This window comes from Myotis nattereri (assembly GCF_964212035.1).
Source record: "Myotis nattereri genome assembly, chromosome: 1".
Taxonomy (NCBI): Eukaryota; Metazoa; Chordata; class Mammalia; order Chiroptera; family Vespertilionidae; genus Myotis; species Myotis nattereri.
In genome coordinates this window covers 89,164,825-89,188,893 of record NC_138075.1, presented here as the reverse complement: position 1 = coordinate 89,188,893, position 24,069 = coordinate 89,164,825, and the positions used below count along the sequence as shown (strand labels likewise).

Below are 24,069 nucleotides of genomic sequence, written 5' to 3'. Positions count from 1 at the left end.
GCTAAAATTGTATAGTAGCATTGGTAAGCGCTCTTATAAAACTGACTAGTTTACTTGACCTAGGAAATTGCCCATGGCCATAAGCAAGTTACCTAACACCTCTGGGCTTCAAGTTCCTCCCCTGTAAGTGAGCAAACAAAATGATATCCAAGGACACATCTTGCTCCAATTTTCTGTCATCCAAAGTTTGAATGTAGACATTTGTTTCTGAAATATCACATCAATATGACCTTTTAAAAAATTTAAATCACGAGTATTCTTAATGTTCTTAAATGGTTTAATCAAAAAACTGAAATGTGGTTTCTGCTTGTCATTAGCAGACTTGTTAAAACATGTGGCCAACAGCAGGAAAGGCTCATGCCAGAAACAGGCACTATCAGTTCCCAGCATTGTTGCCCGCCCTAAACAGGAACAGTTAACTCTTTGATGCTTCATTTATTGTTCAGTACTAAAACTTTTATTCTGTGATTAGAAAAGATAGCCATAATGGAAAAGTACACAATTGTCAGGTAGTTTTCTTTGGAGAACATTAGAGATTATGATTGTTTACCATATTTTGTCCACTGTTGTCTGTTTGTTTTTTTATTTGTTAAAAAACTATATAGCTGAAATAATTGGCTATGCAGGTGTGTGGCAGTATTAAATAATTTAAACATATTGTCGTTGTTCTTATTAGGTCACTGATTCAGTCAACAAAGATTTTTGAATGCCTACATATGCTCTGTTGTACATATTCTAAAATCCATGATGAGCTATAAATATAAATTGGTTTACACCTAGGTGTTAGTTGATGTAAAATGGTATTCAGAATATGATTTGACCATTTCTTCCAGATATTGTTTTGTTATTGAAACCAAAATAGATACATAACAATATACAGTCAATTCTTGATTATCCTTGAAAACTAATTGGTCATTATTTTGGCAGATTGCCAGGCTGACTTCCATAAGCCAAACAGAACATACCTCCAGAAACCTCCCTCTGTTGTCAGGCTGCATGATTTTCCAATTATGGTCTCCACAGGTTTATTCCTTTCTTGCTTTTCCCTGGAGGAACTTCCAAAGAAGTTACAGAAATAGGGTGGTAAATGGAGAATCTATATATGATCACTTTTCTCATTTTCACTTTTGTTGAGTGCACAGTTTTATCAGAAAAAGTAAGAAATCAATCTTTTAAAATATAATTACTTTTAAATAATGGAAATTATTAAATAATGGAAAAGAATTACAGTGAAGTTCTTGATCAGTAAGTCTTCAAGTTCTTAAAGTTGTCAGTTTTACATAAACTACAAGATGTTATTTATCCTTACTTTATTGAATTCTATTTTTTAAAGTTTGACTTTTTAAATTTCAAGTAGAAGTAAACCACAATAAAAAGTTAATTCATTTGTATCCTAATATATTCTCATATTTTAGGGTTATCTTTACAGTTCAGCATTGCAACTGTATGGAGTAGAATTGAATGGAGACTTTTGCCAGTTGCAGGAAATGATCATAAAAAAATACCAGTTCACTGACAGAATAAAGGTACCCTTTCAAATATATATTTTGTTGTTCATTGTATAGCATAATTTAGGCAACTTTTTCTGCATTGTAGTTGGAAAATCTTTTTGAATCTATTCTTAGTTGCTGTTGTGTAGAAACAGATTTGAGTTGACTTAATATTTTAAAACATTAATAAAGATTAATTATTATCATTATATCCCACTCACATATTTCTCTCCTCCCCAATTTTATTAGGAAGTAGGTTTTTTTCTTAGTTTGCTTCATATCAGCTTTAATAATGCTAGCAGCATTTTTGAATCTCAAGATGTTGGTCAGAAGTGTATTTAATTAATCTCTGAATGTAGAAAGTAAGCAAACAGGTTAGTAATGCTCACAACTCTTTATCTTCTGTTTTGTAAGCTTTCAGGAGGAATTGTGATTGCCACAGAATAGCAATTTATAGGGAAATGATGCCCTAGTTTGGGCTTCAACAGAGTTTTCTGTCTTTCTTATATGTTAGCAGTTTTTAACCTTTTTCATCTCATGGCACACATAAACTAATTACTAAAATTCTGTAGCACACTAAAAAATACATTTTCTTTTTGCCAATCTGACCTAAAAAAAGATATAATTTTGATTCAACTACAAAAAAAGTAATAATAGCAATTACCTACATTTTTTGCTCCAAAGTGACTTTTTAAAAAAATCAGGTGCCTATACTTGAATATAAGGATTTCTAGTACCAAGAATTAACCAATCAGATATATCCTTATTAAGCGATGTGACTAAAAAGATGCAACTCTATTTTACGACCTATACTAGAGGCCCGGTGCACGAAATCGTACATGGGTGGGGTCCCCCGGGCCGGCCAGTTGCGGGGAGGGACTGCAGGAGGTTGGCTGTGGGAGTGCAGTGCATTGAGCATCTGCTCCCTGGTGATCAGTGCATGTCATAGCTATGGGCCTGTCGTAACGGCCACTTAGGCTTTTATATATATAGATATTTATAGTTCAAGACAGGGCATTCACACCAACAACTATTGGCGTGTTGGCTGTTGTAATTTTTTTAAAAAATATATTTTATTGATTTTTTTACAGAGAGGAAGGGAGAGGGATAGAGAGTTAGAAACATCGATCAGCTGCCTCTTGCACACTCCCTACTGGGGTTGTGCCCGCAACCAAGGTACATGCCCTTGACTGGAATCAAACCTGGGACCCTTGAGTCAGTCCGCAGGCTGACGCTCTATCCACTGAGCCAAACCAGTTAGGGCTCATTTTTTAATTTGATAATCTAAGGGAAAAGAAGTCAGTGTCCCTCACTAAATAATCAGGTATTTATTGCATGTTTTAAAAATTCTTGTGGCACACTGGTTGAAAATCGCTGCTATATATAAAGGGAAAAATAACAGAAAAGGGAAAGGAAGTTTTTTGGTTAATGAAGTAATACTTATCATTTCAGTAATGATCCTTTATATATATATATATACACACACACACACACACACACACACACACACTGGGGGCCCAGTGCACAGATTTGTGCAACTTAAAAGGAACTGTGGGCCACGAGGCTGTGGTGGGCACAGGGGTGGGTCTTGGCCCATCCTCCACACCCCCACCCGGCCCCTCCTGTCTGCTGTCTGCTGGCAGCCCCATTCCCGCCGCCGCCTCTGATCCCATGCTGACGGCGCTGGTCCCGATTGCACGGAGCGATTAGGGCCGGCGCCAGCAGCAAGTACAAGTGGGGCCAGCACTGTCAGCAGGTGCGAGCAGCGGCTACTGCCCAGATTGCCCCTCAGGAGCAGGGGGAGGTAAAAAAACACTCAGGGGCGATGAGGGCCGGCAGCCACTGCTTACACCCACTAACAGTGCCAAGCGGTCGGGACTGGCACTGGGCACCAGCAGTGGGTGTGAGCGGGCCCTTCGCCAGCAGCAGGTGTGAAAGGCAGCTGCTGCCCCATTTGTCCCTCAGGAGGAGGGGGAAGTGGAGAAGCCCTGGGGGGCAATCAGGTCTGGTGCTGGGCACTGGCAGCAGGTGTGAGCGGCGGGGCTAGCGCTGGCAGCAGTTGCAAGCACCGGGCAGGACTGTGGCGCGCAGGGGCAAAGAATTTTTAGTAACCACCAGAGGCTCACCCCAATGACAGTGACTGGCAACCCACCTTGATCTGGCGCCCCTGCTCACCTGCTCCATCATCCCGCTGCAGCCGATGCCCGCCATGTTCTGTGCTTTGCCGCCTGCTGCCAACGCCTGCTATGTTCCGTGTGTGCCCCCTGGGTGGTCAGCGCACGTCATAGCAACTGGTTGTTCGGTTATTCCGCCATTCGGTCTATTTGCATATTAGCCTTTTATTATATAGGATAGATTTAAATATATTTTTATTGATTTCAGAGAGAAAGGGAGAGGGGGAGAGAGATAGAAACATCAATGATGAGAGAATCATTGATCGGCTGCCTCCTTCATGCCCCACACTGGGGATCTAGCCTGCAACTCAGGCATGTGCCCTGACCAGGAATCAAACTGTGACCTCCTGGTTCATAGGTCAACACTCAACCACTGACAGCCATGCCGGCTGGGCCATATCCTGCTTTTCTTTTTTTTATGGCATTTTTTATAGAGTTATCAGCATAGCTGTTTCATCCCATTACTAGATTATAGCGTATTTGAGCGTAGATATTGTAGATATCTCATTCATCATGGTATATTTTCCTACACAGTATCTAGTACATAAGAGATGGCCATTAGAAACTGGTTAAATTGATCTTAGTTGCCTTGTGACCTCCACGTTGTTAGCATTCATTTTGTTCAGAACCATTCCTTGGGATTTCCCTGGAACCTCCAGAGCAGTGGTTCTCAACCTTCCTAATGCTGCAACCCTTTAATACAGTTCCTCATGTTGTGGTGACCCCTAATTTCATTGTTACAAATTGAACATAATTAAAGCATAGTGATTAACCACAAAAACAATATGTAATTATATATGTCTTTTCCGATGGTCTTAGGCGACCCCTGTGAAAGGGTCATTCGACTCCCAAAGGGGTCGCGACCCAAAGGTTGGCGGCCCACAGGTTGAGAACCGCTGCTCTAGAGCAAGCACTTATGTCAGTTGCCATAATTAATTAATCCACCTGATTCTTTTTTAACTTACCTGTGGGGTGGGGATGGGGGGAGTGAACAGAGATGGGAAAGAAAAAGGAAATTGTGTGAAAGCTATGTTGTATCAGTAGGTTAATTTACATACCTGTTTTATATCTAAGCTACATATTTAGGAAGTTTAAAATGATTAACTTTTTTCTGTGTTCAGGAACATGTTAAACCTATGCTTCAGAGATTCTAAACCAGCCGTGGGCAAACTATGGCCCGCGGGCCGGATCCAGCCCGTTTGAAATGAATAAAACTAAAAAAAAAAAAAAAAAAAAAAAAGGCCATACCCTTTTATGTAATGATGTTTACTTTGAATTTATATTAGTTCACACAAACACTCCATCCATGCTTTTGTTCTGGCCCTCCGGTCCAGTTTAAGAACCCATTGTGGCCCTCGAGTCAAAAAGTTTGCCCACCCCTGTTCTAGACCATCTTATTTAAATTATTTTAGTATTTTTATTACTTAAAAAAAGAGAAAATATTTTTAAAAATCAGTCCCCACAACATTTTGAATATTATATATTTGTAAGACCATGTTTATTTGGAAAGAAATTATGTGATACAAAGTAGTTAAACCTTTTCTCTTTTTAAAATAAAAGTTGTTTGCCCAAGCCAGGTGATTCAGTTAGTTGGAGTGTTGTCCCATGCACCAAAGGTTATGGGTTCAATTCTGGTCTGGGCATATACCTAGGTTGTTGTTCAGTTCCCAGATCGATGTTTCTCTCTCTCTCTCTCTCTCTCTCTCTCTCCCTATTCCTCTCTTTCTAAAATCAATAAAGAACATATCCACGGGTGATGATTAAAAAATAAAAAATGGAAAAAAAAGAATAATTAAAATAAAAGTTGTTTGCTTTGCTCTTGAGCAAATAAATGTTTCTTCTTGTTATATGGCCCGTAGTCTGTAAGACTTGATGATTGTGGTCTGAGTTAACTTTTGAGGTATATAGTTTTTAAATAGTTTTGTTTGCTTTTTTGGACAGATAATATATTCTAGTGTATTTTAGATGAAGAGCCAGACAAGGCCAATTAACATAGTATATTAACCTTTTATAATTTATAAATTACTTTTATAGTTTCTATGGTCCCATTTGATCTATGAGTCAGGACAGATACTATTCTATTTTATTTATGAGGACCCTGACTACCTAAATGTACAAACTTCATTGATGGTGGAGCAAGAGTTTGATGACTCTTACAACCCCTGATACAGTCTCCCCTTGTCTGTGTGGTGTACGTTCCAAGACCCCCAGTGGATGCCTGAAATTTGATAGTACCAAACTCTATATATACTGTTTTTTCCTGTGCATACATACCTATGATAAAGTTTAACTTATAAATTAGGCACAAGAACTCACAACAATCCTATATAATAAAAGCCTAATATGCACATTGTCCCCTGGGGCGGTCGTTCAACCGGGAGACCAGGAGTTCGACCAGTCACTATGATGTGCGCTGACCACCAGGGCGTGGTGCGGAACATGGTGGGCATTGGCGATGCAGCGCTGGACGGGCAGCAGTGAAGGTGCTGCCAGCCCAGCTGGGCCCCGATGAGAGCGGGACCATGGTCGGATGGTGGAGCAGGTGAGCAGGTGGCGCCAGACCAAGGTGGGTGCAAGCAGAGGCCTTGGTGCTGCCCAGGGCCCAGAGGTCAGCTGGGACCTGCCCTTCCATGCCAGACGCCTGTACTTTGGTCACCGGCCAGGCCTAGGGACTGCATCCATGCACGAATTTTGTGCACTGGGCCTCTAGTAACTAATAATAAAATAGAACAATTATATTTTAGTAAAAGTTATGTGAATGGCATCTCTCCAGTAATTTTAATATTTTTCAGTCCAAACCATCTGTTACTTGCAGTAAATAGTTTGGTGTCACTTGTTTCAGGGGATCACTTGCTGAAGTCTTTGTATAGGCTCAATACTTTCTGGCGCAACACAGTGCTGTCAATAGGAACACATTTTCTGTTATGTCTACTACCCACAAATGTAATGACTTTTCTATATTAACTAACCACCCAACATGCATTGTGGCCATATCTTTTGCAGTTTGAGATGCAATGCAAAACTAGCATGAATTTGTTATTCTTCTTCACAATTTCATAGACAGATTTGTTTTTACCATAGATCTTAGCAACCTCAACATACAAGTTTTTTCTTTCCTTATTAAGTTGAGAACTTTCGCCTTTTCACTTAGAGGAAGCACTTTCTGGCTTCTTGTCGTCATATCTGAATTGCTAGCATGACTACTCTTGCATTTTGGGGCCATTATTTTTTCTTTCAATTAGCAATAATCGTGCCTCGAATAAACCTCATTGGTTACAATACTGCCACTGCACAAAGCTGGGGACATTATTAAGTAAAATAAGGGGTTACTTGAGCACAAGTACTGTGATTCTCCAACAGTTGATCTGATAACCAAGACGGCTACTCAGTGGCCAGAGGGTGGGTAGCATGTGCAGCGTGGATATGCTAGGCAGAGTGATGACTCATGTCCGGGCAGGATGGAGTAGGACAGTGTGAGATTTCACAACAGTTCACACAATTTAAAACTTACTATGAATGATATATTACTTGGATTTTCCTTTAACTTTTTCAGACCATGGTTGACCATGGGTAACTGACCGTATGGAAAGCAAAACCACGGATAAGGGGGTACCACTGTAGTGGAAAAAAGCTCTGAACTGGGAGTCAAAAGAGCATACTTATGAATTTATAAATAATTACATATAAACAAACAAATTTTCACAAGTTTATCGTTTTTATTAGATACTTTCTCCCATTTTAAGAATTAGGGTGAACTTCACATATTACCTCACAACATTATTGACCCAGTATGTAGTTCTGTGATCGTATGCTGTGGTATCTTTGTTCTCTTAAATGAACTCATTCTTATTTAGGTGCTTCATGCAGACATCTGTACCCAGGATTCACTTCTGCAAAATGCTGATGTTATTATAATGAATAACGTCTTCGAATATTTTCTTGATGAGGCAGAACAGGCCAGGTATGTATGTTATTTATTCAGGCAAGAAGTCTGTTGTTACCAGCAAAGTATGAAAAGGGATTGGTAGAGTAGAAGTGTTTTCATATTAAACTTTTAAAAATGACCTCAACTGTGAGATTATACTCAAAAGGAAATATGTTCTATATAAAATAAAAATAAACTGTCTGACTTTGTAAAGTATTGCATCTCATTTTAGGCAGATATGATATTTTATGACCCAAGCATTTGCTTAGCCGTCAGGGATGAAATAAGATATCACTTCCTAATGGGTCTTTATACTTTTTTCTGCCTCAGGTTTTTTTTCCCTTAAAAAAAATATGTCATATATCATCATATATCATAAAATGATGGGAATTAACTAATGCCTATAATTGAATATAAAACAAGATATAAGAGTATTAACCAAAATTGTGATTATCAAACTTGAAAAATGTTTTTAAGGGATAATAAATAGTAGAAGTTTATTCCACTATTCAAGTAATGAAAAAATTAGCAAGTCTGTGATCATTTTTCTGACTTCTCTGCCACATTTTAATGCTTTGTGACCCATAAGGACCTATAGGTTCCTTTGATTAGAAAATTCCTCTAGTCTGTAGTCTGAGACACCAACTTTATGGCTACTTAGGCTTGCTGACTTCTTACTTATCATAAGGGCATATGCATACTTTAGATACAGGAAAGCTCCTTTCCATTGGCATGAAAGGGAATTAGACGAATGTTTGGATTACCTCAGAGAAATGAAAAAGTGCATATAATACAGACCATAAACAGTTAGTACTGAGTGGAATCCTGAATGACTAAACCTCTTTATTCTGCCACCTGTTCACCTTCTGTATTCTGCCCCTGACCACCACTTTCTCTCCCACACACACATATGCACACCCATAGCCATTAGGTTAAGGTCACTACAAAATTAATAGTTTAAAAAGAAACTGCTTCAACAGAAAGCTAATCATATAATCAAATTTCAGCCAGAATGAGGGGTGATTTTTTTGGTCACAGACTAAAGACCAGAAACACAACATGTGCTGTACCGTGCCAGCACAGCCAAGGGTTCCGTGAGCCTGAGGAGGGGCGATGAAGGATTAAAGAAAAGACAGACAAAGAGAATGTAGCTGGAGCTCGGTGGAACTCCCGTGCCTGGATGAGGACACAGAAAGAAATCCAGCCGGCAAGCTGAGGCTTTATTTTATAGTCAGAGGTATACAAGGTAGCGGTCACCATAGTTACAATGTTCTTGTGAGTTTCACTTGTTTAGGCAGCACTTGCTGCACCTCCCACAGCCCATTAGCTACCTAGGAACAATCTAGGGAGCATCATAAGGTCAAGCTTAATTATGGTAAAAGGGCTGTGCCCTCTAAGCTGGGACTTGTCTGTGGCTCTGCCACAGGCCAATCCGAGGCTTAACCCTATAGCTACTCTCTACAATGTGCAAAGTTATTTTAATTATAATGCCCTTTTTAGACTTAATTTCCAGTAGACAAAGTATGATTAGCTTTTTATCTTTTTAAATTAATGATAGGTAGTCAAAACATTACATAATTGTTGGAAAGTGAAATATTACCAGGTTTATGTTGTATAAGAAGTTTTAAAACACCCTAAACTCTTTGGAGATTTATTATATAAAGAGTTGGAATGCTGAGGAATGATGAAAGCTACTGCCGAACTTGATACTGGAAACACTGCATATTTGCATTATTTTCAAAACTCTCTTGGTGCATTTATTCACAAGCTCTACATGATTCACTAAGTAGATATTGGCCACCTGTGTTAGTTCAGTCATTTTCCCTCAGTTAGTCTAGCAAATGAATTCTAAATCTAGCTAGGTTATGTGACTCTCATAGTTAATTATTTTATCTTCATCTTGAATGACAGTTCACAGAAGAAAGGTTAGACGATATGGTAAATCATTCTGATATTGGAATTGTTCTGACAAAACTGGTCATTTACTCATTAATTTTATATTGTAGTAAGTAAAAGAGAATAGGTGGCACAGCATATACCCTCCAGAGATTTTTAATCTTAATCAGAATCTGAGGACAAGTGGAATGGTACCGCTGCTATAGGAGTTAGTGCATAAAAGAAAACAAAAATATGTCATAATAATAGAAATGTGTACTCAGGTAAGGCTCAGGCTTCAGAATAAGTTAGATCTCATTATAGCATAACACCCAGATTGTAAAGTAAGTATTAGTTTAAAAGGTACTTCTAGCCCTGGCCGGCTTGGTTGTTGTCCTATCCTGGTGAGAGTGTGCACCTCTGGAAAGTTGGTCGATGTTTCTCTTTCACATTGATGTTTCTTTGTCTCTCCCTTCCTTTCTAAAATCAATAAAACTGTTTTAAAAATAAGATAAAATAAAAGGTGCCTCTATGTATTTTCTCAGTAGGTGAAACAGATACAACTACTACCATGACAGCTTATCAGAAATATTAAGTTCTGTTTTTGAGAGTCATGCCCAGTATACTTAGCTTCTTCATTCTTTTTAAATAAACTTATAAGATGTCATTTTTAAGGAACCACTGGAAAAAACACACGCAAACAGCTCTAGCCCAACCATGGTGATATTTATTATCAAACACTGCTACATGATTTTAGATCTAGCCTGAGGAAAAAAGAAATTGTATCATTTTATCTAGTTAACTCCAGAATGTACTAAACTTAATATCCATTGCTATAACTAAAATAAGTGCAAATGACACAGCTGCTCACCTGCCCCACTGCAAGGGATGCACATCCCTGCTTTTTCTGACCATCAGTCCCCAGTAGTGGGGTGTACTTTCAAGACTCAGCGTAGAAATCCAGTTCATGTCTGCACTGAAGATTAATCAGAACTGGGCAGTCACTGCCCTCTGACGCACACATGCACATGGCATTTCATCATGCTTTAAACCTGGGGCTGGTCCCACTAAACTTCTCAGGTGCCATATCGTCCAGAAGTCTTTCCATTGAATATTTATGGCAGCCAAATAAAGTATGATTTCGCTTTTGACTTACTGTTATTTTTTGCTCGGTGTCTGTTTCTATAGCCTTTCTCCAATACCCTGCCCCACCTCTACCCCTCAGCCCAGTTCCCTTCTGCAGAACCATTATTTTTTACATACTTTGTAAGAAATTTAAGAGCCGCTAACTGATACAGCTTGGACTTCTGAATTGGTCCTGAAACTGAGTTTTGGCCTCACAATGCCTTGTAGTAACTCAAATCATGATCTCGTTAAATCTTGTCAACTGTGACTTCACAATTTTCCCAGCACCTCTCTGGAACTGAAGAATTGACCAATTTCCAGTATGTTACTGCAGTCCTATTTTCTGCAAGCAAACAATTTTGCTCATTTGAGATACCACTTGTGCTGCATTTTCTTTTGTCATCGGCATTTTAAAAGGACTTCCAGTGTCTGGTAAAACCTGACATAATGCCTCTCGTGTTACAGAGCCTGGGAATGTATCAGCCATAACGTAAGGAAACAAGGATCGTTACTGGTGACGGTACCAAGTCTTGAAGAGTCTCTCTCAGGTCTTCAGGTATGTAAGCCTGCCTCGCATTTTTATTGTCAAAACTTTTCTTCTACTTTTTTCTGATAGCTGTTACAATATTCTAGAAATGTTCTGTCTGAATACAGTGACAGATGATAAAAAGAACAGCAAGAATTCATGGCTTAAGGACTGGCTCGTGGTTAATTAGCCTCAAGAGCTCCCAAGTTGCCATTCTTACCTCCATACGAACTCCTTTGCTTCTCCACCCAGTTTTTCTAGCTGTGGGATTACAGTTCTGGAGAACAAATGCTATTAAATGTTAAGAGGCTTTAAACAACCACATCATAACTTTTCCCGTAGAACAAAAGGAACAGAGTTATTCAAGGTTGTAGAATCAAATAAACTGGAGGCAGCGCAGTTTAGCCTCTAAGTCAGTTTGAAATCTTACACAAACCTCTCTTGCTCAGACTTTTCATATAGAATAAGGCTGATATTTAATAATATGATTCAACCCAATTTATTGATCCTTATACAATGGTTAATTAGTGTTTGTAAAGCTCTTTGAGATCCAGATGAAAAATAGTGTTGTATTTCTTAATACAGTATTATTATTTTCTTTAGTCATGCTTTCCTTATATGTAAGCACTGCCAAATTTAGGTATCTGGGTTTTTTTCCTTTAAAAAATCTAAACAATCATCAATAACACCTTTAACAATTTTTTCGTCAATCATCTAAATTACAGAAGTCATTCATGTTTGCCATAACAAGGGAAGTAATCCATAGATACATAAAGAGAAGATGTTAGTCTCCCAGTTTCCCCCACTTCATTCTTCCCCATGAGATCCCTGCCTCCTGAGTGTGTGATCTTACCATACTCATAAAAACATGCCTTTAATTTTATTATGTTTTCATCCTCAACCGGGGATATGTTTTTATTGAGTTTTAGAGAGAGGAAGGGAGAGAGAGAGAAACATTGGAGTAAGAGAGAAACATCGATCGGCTGCCTCCCACACACACCCTGGCCAGGGATTAAACCCGCAACCTAGGTATGTGCCTTGACCAGGAATCCAACCTGTAACTTTTGGTGTATGGGACAATGCTCCAGCAACTGAGCCATACTGGCCAGGTCAAAACAAACCTTTTAAAATATGTGGTCTCAAATTTATAATTTCTAAATATATTGAAATAATTCAGTTATTTTACCAAAATAACTTTCACACTAAATACATAAATTTGTGTTGACCACCATTGGAAATTAATATTTACAAGAGTCCTTATTATAAATTCTTGAATAATTTTATTGCTCTCATATTTAATGAAACTTCTTTAAACAGATATATATCCATTGTTGGCTCCAGAATTTCTTTGTCATGGAGACTCAAGTTTTCAATGTGAAGGGAAGGGCCTGACGAAGGTTATGGAGGGAGATTAGCCCTGCTTATACAACTCCTTAGCACCAGCACTGTGTATATATGAGCAGTTTTCTGTGTGTTGCCATTGTTGTTTTAGAATTTTGTTTAAACCTAATGATGATTAAATTATGTACATTAAAACAATTCTTTACTTTCTTTATTCTTTAAAATTTCAAAATCTCAGAGTAAACTAATTAAATTCCTGAATCCATAGACCATTTAGTACAACAAAAAATTGTTCATGTGAATAATAAAAAGAAAAGAATTGTTCATGTAGCACCATGTAGAACTTAGTCCTACTCATTGTAATAAAAATCTGTTGTGTTGTCTGGCCGGTGTGGCTCAGGGGTTGAGCGTCAACCTATGAACCAGGAGGTCATGGTTCGATTCCTGGTCAGGGCACATGCCTGGGTTGCAGGCTCAATCCCAGTGGGGGGCGTGCAGGTGGCAGCCGGTCAATGATTCTCATCATTGATGTTTCTATCTCTCTCTTCCTCTTTGAAATCAATAAAAATATATATTTAAAAAAATTTTTGTGTTTAGTAACTTACTTAGTCATGATTTCTTCCAGAAAATAGGATTATTCTATAATTTTCCTGTTTGTTTATAATCTTTTTCTTTTCCAGGTTAGTATACAGTTATCTTCCTGGGTTGAAGAGGTACCACTGAACTATGATGTATACCCAGAAAACGATATTAACAGGGAAGCTCTTGAACAAATACATTTATATAAGATTCTCTAGCACTAAAATAGTCCTATTGCAATATAATGTTTTTTGAGTATTACAAAACAATGAAAAAGAAACATAACCCCAACACCCAAACACCTATTTTTTGTGTGTATTCCTTTCTAGTCTTTGTACATATGTTTACATATTTCTAAATAGTTGCATTTGTATATTTGTAACTTTGATTTGTGTGATAATTTAATTAAAATTCCTGAAAATGTTTTGTTTTCCTCTAGTTTCTTTTATTCTGTTACAAATATAAATATGTCTTTCTTTAGTCATTAACTCTGTATACCAAGTCCAGATATAACAAAAAAAATAAAAGATTAGAAGTAGCTTCTATTAAGAGAAGGGTGGAGAGGAAGGTTAAGTTACATTGCATTCCAATTATTAGATCTCTGTTCTGTCAGATTCCTTTTTTTTTCTTTGTGTCAGATTCCTTATATACAGTTTTATCTGAAGAGTCTAGCACAAGGACTGAAATAAAAAATAATTACAGTTGCTAGGGAAAAGCAAAACTAGAAAGATAGTCTCCAAAATATAGTAAATAGAGATTATTAGTATATCTAGGTGGAACAGTTACTGGTGATTTATTTTTTCCTTTTCTGTATTTTTTTCTATAATGACTATATTTCTTTTGAAGTCAGGAAAAGCAAAACTTTTTAACGAATACAATGGAACATCAAAACTTGAACACTTAAGCTCCACTGGTGTTGCTCAGTGATTGAGTGTCAACCATGAACCAGGAGGTCACGGCTCAATTCCTGGTCAGGGCAAACGCCCAGGCTTCGGGCTCGATCCGCAGTGGGTGGGGGGTGGGGTGTGTGTGTGTGTGCAGGAGGCAGCTGATTGATGATTCTCTCCCATCACTGATGTTTCCATCTCTCTGTCACTTTCTCTTTCTCTGAAATCAATAAAAACATTAACAACAACAAAAACTTGAACACTTAACTAGTTCTAGAGCATTACATAAAATACACATAGTATTCATCCATGAAAAAATGAGTTTATTAGCAATATGGCACATAATCACAAGCATGTAACAGTTACTGAACTTCACTTTATACTGTACTTATTCTTAAAAAGTATGTCCTAAACTCTAAATCCCAATCACCCTAGTGTATATTTAAATGTTTCTCAGCAGCATGAACCTCTAAAGCAAAGTATGCTGCTATGGCTCTTGGTGAATGCCAGAGCTCCCATTCTAGATAGAATGCCCTGGACAGGCCAGAAGAGTAGAGAACACTAGCAATACTCAGAGCCCTGAGGGGAGAAATCTATTTGTAAACCTAGTTTCAAATCATTCAGCCCCTCATCTGTAAAACAAAAATAAGAATTCAGCCGTCAGTGGAATATAGTCAAAAATACAGATTATAGGTGGTTACCATATATACGTGATTAAAATTACAGAAATAACGGGCAATTGTTTAAATACTGTCACTGCTGTGATTTTAGACATGTCAAAATGGGCCGAAAAAAAGGTCTAAAATATTTGAAAGTATTTTGTGTGACATGTATATACTAACATTTTTAAATAAATGCCTGAGGCAAATACTAGAACGATAGTATATTTAGGAGATATCCTTATACCAATATTAATGTTCTGCAAGTTAAAGTTATTTAACTTTATTTTTTGATGTCTATATATTTGTGTAGAGACACTTACTGTAGTTATAAAAGCTAGATTCTGCCAGGCCAGTGTGGCTCAGTGACTGAGTGTCAACCTATGAACCAGGTCACAGTTCAATTCCTGGTCAAGACACGTGCCCAGGTTTCGGGCTCGGTCCCCAGTAGGGGGCGTGCAGGAGAATCGATGATTCTCCCTCACCATTGATGTTTCTAACTCCCTCTCTCTGAAATATATATATGTTTTTTAAAGATAAGTTCTTATTTTAGGAGATTTTTTTGTTGTTGGGAGTTTTTCACTTCTAGCTATTTGTCGCTCCTTAGCCTCAGTGACCCTCTCTACCCCCTGCTGTCCATTCCATGGTCTCAGAAGGCTCAGGGGGTAGAAGGGTAGTACATAAGATATATTCATATTTCAGCAGCCAACTGAAAAATACACAAAACAAAAAGAAAAACCTTTTTTCATTTAGCATTACTTGTGCTCAAAGAACTAAAAACATTAAGGTTACAGTAAATGTCCTTTACCTCAAAATATATGACAAATTTGATAGAAAACAAAAAATAAAGTTGCTTATTAGGGCATTAGAACTTTTTTCTGCCAATGTTCCTTTAAAAGTATTGAACTTCACCAAGTTTTGTCACCGCTTTCTTTCATCTAACCTCTAAACCCCTCTACTAATGCAGATGCCCTTGATGTCTTATTTAGGGATACCACAACTTAGACATTGCAGAATTTCATGAAAACTTTATAATCAGTAGACATTGTAAAGTATTTTGTATTGATGAATTTTCAGCCGTGCAACTATTAATTGCACTAACTAATCACACAAACATGTTTTAAGCTCACTGTATAGCACTCTGACACCGCAGACACAAAAATGAACACTTAGTTCTATCCTGAAGGATCTTAACTGTAAGGAGGACAAGCACACATTAATTAGTTTATTTACTAGAGGCCTGGGTGCATGACATTCCTGCACGGGGTGGGGGGGTGGTCCCTCAGCCCCGGCGTGCCTGCCCCCTCTCGTGCGCCCCCTCGCAGTCTGGGATGCCTTCCCCCACTGAGGGGTCCTTAGTGCTGCCATGGAGGCAGGAGCGCTGTGCTTGCCAGCCAAAAGCTGGGCTTGCTGCTCCTTAGCACTCCCGCCACCGCACCAGCTGTGAGCCCGGCTTCTGGCTGAGCGGCGCTCCCCCTGTGGGAGGACACTGACCACCAGGGGGCAGCTTCTGCATTGAGCGTCTGTCCCCTGGTGGTCAGTGTGTGTCATAGCGACCTGTCATTCTGCCATTCAGTCGATTTGCATATTAGGGTTTAATTATGTAAGATTTATTTACTTATTCATTCATTATTTTTGTTACAAATGGGAAATGTCATTTTATTCAGTACATAGCAACAGGTTTCTGGACCTGAACTTGAAGACAAGTCCTTTCCACCTTAAACTGGGGAACACGTAAGGAGGGTTTAAAATATGTGGCCCAAGCAGGGACACATTAGTTTAGATATAAGATAAGGAAAGATGGTCTTGGTAGAGGGAATAGCCTGTGCAGAGGTATATAGCATAATGAGTACTATATATATATATATATACATATATATATATACATACATATATATACACATATATATGTATGTATATGTATATATATACACAGTGTGTATTTCTAATTATAGTTCACATTCAATATTTTTTTTATTGGTTTCAGGTATACAGCATAGTGGTTAGACAATCCTGTACTTTACAAAATATTCCCCTCCATATTTCCAGTACCCACCTGGCAACATAATTATTACAATAATATTGACTATATTTTCTATGCTGTACCATAATGGATACTTTTGTGTGACTAGAGGCCAGGATAGGATTACATGAGGTTAATGAAGTAGTTGGATGCCAGGTCAGGATGGGCATGGTATGCCAACCAAACAAGATCACATTTTATTCTGAGAGTCAGAGTGAGCCATTAAAAGATTGTAAGCACATTGATATGGGCACAATAAACTTGCATCCTTTTAAAACACCAGCATGGTATTCTGGGTCAGGGTTAGGGGTTAGAGTTTCATTTATCTTTTTAAAAAATATATATCTTCATTGATTTCAGAGAGGAAGGGAGAGGGAGAGAGAGATAGAAACATCAATGATGAGGGAGAATCATTGATTGGCTGCACTCAAGCCCACAACCCAGGCATGTGCCCTTGACCAGAATCGAACCTGGGACCTTCAGTCCGCAGGCCGACACTCCATCCACTGAGCCAAACCAGCAAGGGCTATCTTATATCTGCTTACTTTATTTTTAGCATAATGAGCTGTGGAATCTATGGTTGTGTTTTAAAAGGATAATAAGACAGCTGGAAAAAGTGAAATAAAAAAGAAGAGAGAATGTGATTGTTGTAAGAGAAGTTTGAAAGGGAGAAACCAATGAGAAATTCAGGTACAATTTAGGGGGTGGGGCAGTTTTAAAAAGACATTTGAGGAAAAAGAAAAAAGACTAAAATAAAGATGACAGATGATAAATAAATAGAAGAAAAAAGTTTTAAAAACATGGAGAAAAGGAATAAAAGAAGGGGAGAAGAAAAAACATTTAAAAGGGATGGGAGAGTATGAAAAAAGTAAAAGCAGAGAGAGAGAATTGAAAAGCAGGAGCAAGTAAGGAATCAAGTAGGATTTGTAAGTCAGTTTAAAAATACAGTAGAACACTGTGGCTGGTGTAGCTCAGTGGTTGAGCATTGACCTGTGAACCAGGAGGTCACAATTCGATTCCTGATCAGGGCACATGCCTGAGGCTTGATCCCCAGTGTGGGCGGGCAGGAGGCAGCCACTCAATGATTCTCTCTTATCATTGATGTTTCTATCTCCCCCTCTCCTTTCCTATCTGAAATCAATAAAAATATACTTTTTAAGAAATACAATAAAACATACATAATGGATAGACAGAAATAGACTTTACAAAGGAGAAGCCAGTAAAAATGTTAGAAAAAAAGAGGAACCAAGTTTTGTTAAATGGAGCCAGGAAGAAAACGAAATAAAATTTTGTTGTGTTGTTGAGGTAAAATGAAGATAGGTATGTTGATAACTTGATTTTCAGATAGATATAGGTAGGACTATAAAAAGAGGCCAGTAAAAAAGATAATACAAAAAATTTTTAAAAGAAAAAAGTAAAGAGAAAAGGAAAGAAAAGAGTTTAAAAAACGAGTCAGTAAGATGGGAGTAGAAGAAGGAAGAGAAAAGGAGAGGAAGAAGGCTGGGAGGGAGTTAAAGAGGGCAGTTAGAAGGGGAAAGGTGAAAAGGCAAAAAGTAATCCAGGACAAAGCAAAGGAGGGTAAAAGGGTGGAGGGAAGGAGGGAGAAATGGTGGGAAAGAGGAAGAGGGAGGAGGGAAAGAGGGAGGAGGAGGAGGCCAGAAAGCAAAGAAGAGGGGAAAAAGAGAGAAAAGTCATCAAGAGGCATTCAGAAAAGGAGGGAGAGGAAGAGGAAAGGAGAGGCAGGGAGAAAGGAACCAAGGAAGGAAGAAGGGAGAGGGCAAGAAAGAAAGATAGAAACAGAGCAAAATGTTTGAAAAAGAGACGGTAACAAATCAAGTAAAATTGTGGATATAATGCTGGGACAGAGAGATGTTTAAAAAGCAAAATACAGTAAAATAAGGGTGATAGATGGTTGCTTGCTAGCTAGATGATAAATAGAAAATAGAGATATGTAGAGGTGATGGATGGATGGATGATAGAAAGAAAAGGGAGGGAAGAAAGTAGGAAAGAGGAAGGAAGGAGGGCAGAAGGAAGGTTGGGTAAATGAGAGATGAAGGAGGAAAGGAAAGAAAGAAAGGAGAGAAAAATAAGGATGGATGTTAGTTAGGCAAAGAAAAGAAGACAGTGAAAAAAAGGAAATAATAGGGAATAAATGAAGGAAGGTAGATAAAAAAAGTGAATGAGAAAAAAGAAACACTAAAAGGAAGTATCAGTAAAAAGGTTAAAAAAAAAAGTCAAAGGAAAAAAGAGCAAAGATTAAAATCAGGAGCCAGGAAAAAAAAGGAGTGGGGGTAAAAGAAGCTGGGAAGGAGGGTGAGAGAAAGGAAGGAAAGGAAGGCAGGCAGTCAAGAAATTTTAAAAAGGCCCTGGCCAGCTTGGCTCAGTGGATAGAGCGTCAGCCTGCGGATTGGAGGGTCCCAGGTTCGATTCCGGCCAAGGGCACATGCCTGGGTTGTGGGCTCAGTCCCCAGTAGGGGGCGTGCAGGAGGTGGCCAATCAATGATTCTCTCTCACCATTGATTATTCTATCTCTCTCTCCTTCTCCCTTCCTCTCTGAAATCAATAAAGAAATAAAAAAAAAGAAAGAAATTTTAAAAAGGGGAGTCAATAGGAAAAAGTAAAGGTGAATTTGAGAGAATTTTGGAAAATATGGAACCAGTAAGAAACTCAAATATAATTGTGGAGGTGAAATATTTAAACACCGTGGGATTGGGCCTGCCGTGGGTGACCCGGAGAGGCGGGACAGGCACTGTGGGATAGGGCCTGCCATCTGCCACCCGGGAGCGGGCCTAAGCCAGCAAGTGGTTATCTCCTGAGGGGTCCCAGACTGTGAGAGGGCACAGGTTGGGCTGAGGGACACCCCCCACCCCCGCTCAGTGCACAAATTTTTGTGCACCGGGCCTCTAGTATATATATATAATCCTATCTAATAAAAGACAAAAAGGGTAACTAACCGTACCTCCGCTATGCTTCCCATTGGCTAATCAGCAAGATATGCAAATTAACTGCCAACAAAGATGGCGGCCGACAGCCATGCAGCTGAAGCGAGCAGGAGGCTTGCTTGCTCCAGTGATGGAGGAAGCCAAGGTTCCCCACCTGCCGCGGCCCGGCTCTGAGCTCTGAAAGCAACAGCTCCAAAAGCAACAGAGTTTCAATTATAGAAGCTAAACAAACCCCAGATACCTGCTTTTAGCAGGCCATGGCCTCAGAGCTGGAGCGAGCAGGATGGCAACAAAGTTTCAATTATAGAAGGTAAATAAGTCCCAGAATGAAAAAAAAAAAAAATAAAAGGAGAGGCTGGGAGCTTCAGTCACCGGCCAGCCTAAAAACAGCCCACTGCCCATCCTCCAGGCTGGCCAGGCACCCCAGTGGGGACCCCCACTCTGAAGTGGGTGTGGCCAGCTGCAAACAGCCATCATCCCCTCATCCAGGCTGGCCAGGCACCCAAACGGGACCCCCACCCTGATCCAGGACACCCTTCAGGGAAAACCAGCCAGCCCCCACCCGTGCACAAGGCCTCTATCCTATACAGTAAAAGGGTAATATGCAAACTGACCCTAACAGCAGAAGGACTGGGAATGACTGGTCACTATGACACACACTGACCACCAGGGGAGAGACGCACAATGCAGGAGCTTCCCTGTGGTGGTCAGGGCGCTCTCACAAGGGAGGAGCTCTGTTCAGCCACAAGCCAAGCTGATGGCTGCCAGTACAGTGGTGGTGGTGGGAACCTCTCCTACCTCCTCAGCAGCGCTAAGGATGTCCGACTGCAGCTTAGGTCTGCTCCCCGCTGACAAGTGGACATTCCCCAAGGGCTGCCGGGCTGCCAGAGGGATGTCTGATTGCCATCTTAGGCCCAATCCCCTGGGGAGCGGGCCTCAGCCAGCAGGTGGTCATCCCCTGAGGGGTCCCAGACTGTGAGAGGGCAAAGGCCGGGCTGAGGGACCCCCAATTCCCATCTGAGTGCACAAATTTTTGTGCACCGGGCCTCTAGTCCTATCTAATAAAAGAGAAACATGGTAATTAGCCTTACATCTGCTACCCTTTCCATTGGCTAATCAGGGCGATATGCAAAATAACTGCCAGCCAAGATGGCGCCGGCAGCCAGGCAGCTTGAAGCGCACATGAGGCTTGCTTGCTTCAGTGACGGAGGACTCCAACGTTCCCCACCTGCCTTGCTGGCCTCTGAGCTTGCAGTTTGAAACATTGTTACAAATATAGAAGCTAAACAAAACCCCGGAAACCTGCTTTCAGCAAGCCGGGATCTCAGAGTTGGAGTTGAAACAGTGTTTCGATTATAGAACCGAAACAAACCAGATACCTGCTTTCAGCAGCGGAGGCCTAAGAGCTGGAGCCTCAGAGCTAAAGCTGGCCCAGAATTAAAAAAAAAAAGAAAAAAATGGAGCAGTAGGGAGCTTTAGCCCTCAGTCCCTCACCCAGACTGGACAGGCACTCCAGTGGGGACCCCCACCCTAAAGGTTGTGTGACCAGCTGCAAACAGCCATCATCCCCTCACCCAGGCTGGCCAGGCACCCCAGTGGGGACCCCCACCTTGATCCAGGACACCCTTCAGGGCAAACCAGCCAGCCCCACCCATGCACCAGGCCTCTATCCTATATAGTAAAAGGGTAATATGACTCCCAGCACCGGGATCAGCGTGACAGGGGGCAACGCCCAAACACCCTGATCGCCCTGTGGCTCTGTGCATGACAGGAGGCGGCGCCCCAACTCCCCAATCGGCCCTGCTCTGAGCCCGACCAGGGGCTGCACCTAGGGATTCGGCCTGCCCTCTGCCACCTGGGAGCAGGCCTAAGCCAGCAGGTCATTATCTCCTGAGGGGTCCCAGACTGCGAGAGGGCACAGGCCGGGCTGAGGGACCTCCTCTACCCCGCGAGTGCACAAATTTTTGTGCACCAGGCTTCTAGTATATATATAAAAGGCTAATATGCTAAGTGTCCGACTGGTTGCTATGATGCACACTAACCACCAGGGGGCAGATGCTCAAAGCAAGAGCTGCTGAGCTGTAGTGACTTGGCAGCAGCAGTTCTTGGGTGACGTACCCTGAAACCAGAGAGGAGGAGCTGTGTGATTCCACCTTCAGCTGCGGGTTATGTTGTTACTGAAGCACTGTCGCCCCGAATCTGGTTTACTGCACACTTGTGTTTGCGTTCCACACTCTTACAACAGCAACTTTGCAGAGTGCCCTCTCACACTCTGGGACCCCTCAGGGGATGTCGGAGAGCTGGTTTTGGCCTGATCCCCACAGGCCAGGCCTAGGGACCCCACCTGCCAGAGGGACCCTGCTCATTCCGCGGACAGCCTTCAAGCCCCGCCACTACCCCAGGTTGGCTCCAGGGTGTGTCTGGCCTATCTCGCCCAGTCCTGCCCCACTGGCCACCTTCTAATTAATTTCCTTTCAATGTGCACAAATCTGTGCACCAGGTCACTAGTTAGACATATAGGTAGCTAGAACTTTAAAGGGATAATCCAGTATAAAAGCAATATGAGGGAGAGAAAGAGGGAGAGAGAGGTAGGGGGAGAAAAAGAGTGAGAGTTTTAAAAAAGAAGCCAGGCTCCGCTGGGTGGCTCAGTGGTTGAGCACCAACCTATGAACCAGGAGGTCACGTTTTGATTCCCGGTCAGGGCACATGCCTGGGTTGCAGGAAGGGGGTGTGCAGGAGGCAGCCGATCAATGATTCTCTCTCATCATTGATGTTTCTATTTCTCTCTTCTTCTCTTAAATCAATAAAAATATATATTATAAAAAATAATAAATAAAGTGTTACCAATGGTCTAATCTTAAAAAATATTACAGTGAAATAAGAAGGATGGATGAGTGATAGCTGAGTAGGAAGGTAGGTACACAGGTAGGTATATAAAGTATAAATAGAAATATAGATAGGTGATAGATGATGATGGGTGGTTGGGTAGATGGATGGATAGATGATAGAACTTATTTTTAAAAAGAAGAACCCCCCCACCCCCCAAAAAAGAGGAACCCAGTGAAAGGTCAGTACATAAAAGGAAATAGTTAGAAAGCGAAAGAAGAAATGAAAAACGTTTTTAAAGGGGGCGAGTGCATAGAGAGTAAAAGAGGTGAGATGGGTAAGGTAGGATAGGATACGATAGGAGGGGATAAGGAAGGAGAGGGAGAGGAAGGCAGGCCTGTGTGCAGACAGGCAAAGAGGAGAAACAAATGCAGAAAGGGAAGGAGAGAAAGATGTGGGAATGGAAAGGGGAAGGAAACGCGGGGTTGCACCCGGGAGGGGAGAGGAGCAGGTGCGCCCCGCCAGAGGCAGGAGGAGGGCGGTGGCTCCCTGCGCAGGCCATTTGTGGGATGTCGCCTGCGGGTGTCGGGAGAGGAGGTGCCCTCAGAGGGGTGGGCTGTCCCAGACCTTCCAGGCGGAGGCGCTTGGGCTTCGGGCTTGGGGGCAGCAGCGCCCCGTGCTGGGAGGGGAGGCACAGCCTCGCTGGGGCGGAGAGGGGCACTAAGGAGGGAACCCCTTTCGCCCCTGAGGGCTGGACCCCAAAGACACTGGCCAGGGTTAGGTTGGTGGCACTTTACTGCAGTTTGTTGACTAGAAGTTGGGGAGACCGGGGCAGGGAATGGCAGGAAGACAGGCTGGGAGGCCGGGGAAGGGGGGCGGCAAAGGCCTGGCCACCCGGATGGGAGCGTTAACATCAAAGTGTGCAAAGGAGGGCTGGAAGCAGGTCCCATAGCGGAAAGGGGGAAGGTTTAAAAGAGAAGCTAATGAACATGGCGGGGGCGGGGTTAATAACAGGGAAGGAGGGAGGGAGTAGGAGGTAAGGAAAGCGGGAGGGAGGGGGCAGGGGTTCAGGCTCACAGGGAAAGGCGAATGGGGGGGAGGGGGGGGAGGAGTGAGAAGGGACACACCCGGGTACTGAAGGGAGAGAAGGGAGAGTGAGGGAGGGAGAGGGGCCGCAGGAAGTTCAAAGGCAGGAAAGAGAAGGATGCTAAAATGGGGTGAGGCCAGGAAAATAGTCAAAAAGAAGAAACAGAATGTGACAGGAGGGGAGTTTAAAAGGAGGAGTTAGTCAGAAAATTAAGTACAGGGTGATTTTTTTAAAAATGTATTTTTATTGAGTGTGATTTTTAAGTGGAGAAGTCAGTACTAAGGATGAAAAGCATAGAAAGAGAGAGAGAAGAAAAGAAAGTATTTTTTTAATTAGCCTGTAAAATCAGTAAGAGAGTGAGAGGGGAGGGGGAGGATGGGGAAGAAGGGAAGGAGGGAGGGAAGAACTTTATAAAGCAGTCAGTAGAGAGCAGAGTTAAAGAAGGAAAGAGGATGTGTGAGTGAACTGTAGGAGCTATAATGAAAATCTAGTATAGTTGTGTACTGGAGACAGATTTTAAAAGTATGAGTCAGAAAAGAAAAAGATAAATGGTAGCGAATAATTAGGCAGGTAGATAGATATTTAAAAAGTGGAAGTAGCCATGACTGGT

At 41.1% G+C, this 24,069-nt stretch overlaps 1 protein-coding gene across 1 annotated transcript in view; it reads left to right on the top strand.

Annotated features, from left to right (window-relative positions):
* LOC308518486 (uncharacterized protein) overlaps positions 1-13,364 on the top strand; it is a 33,448-nt gene extending 20,084 nt beyond the window's left edge. Inside the window, exons 5-8 of the mRNA XM_081090236.1 lie at positions 1,416-1,526; positions 7,519-7,625; positions 11,055-11,145; positions 13,137-13,364. Of these exons, the coding sequence (XP_080946362.1) occupies positions 1,416-1,526; positions 7,519-7,625; positions 11,055-11,145; positions 13,137-13,253 (426 nt within the window). The 3' untranslated portion in view covers positions 13,254-13,364. The remainder of the gene's footprint in view (positions 1-1,415; positions 1,527-7,518; positions 7,626-11,054; positions 11,146-13,136) is intronic.
* Positions 13,365-24,069: the final 10,705 nt, after the last annotated feature.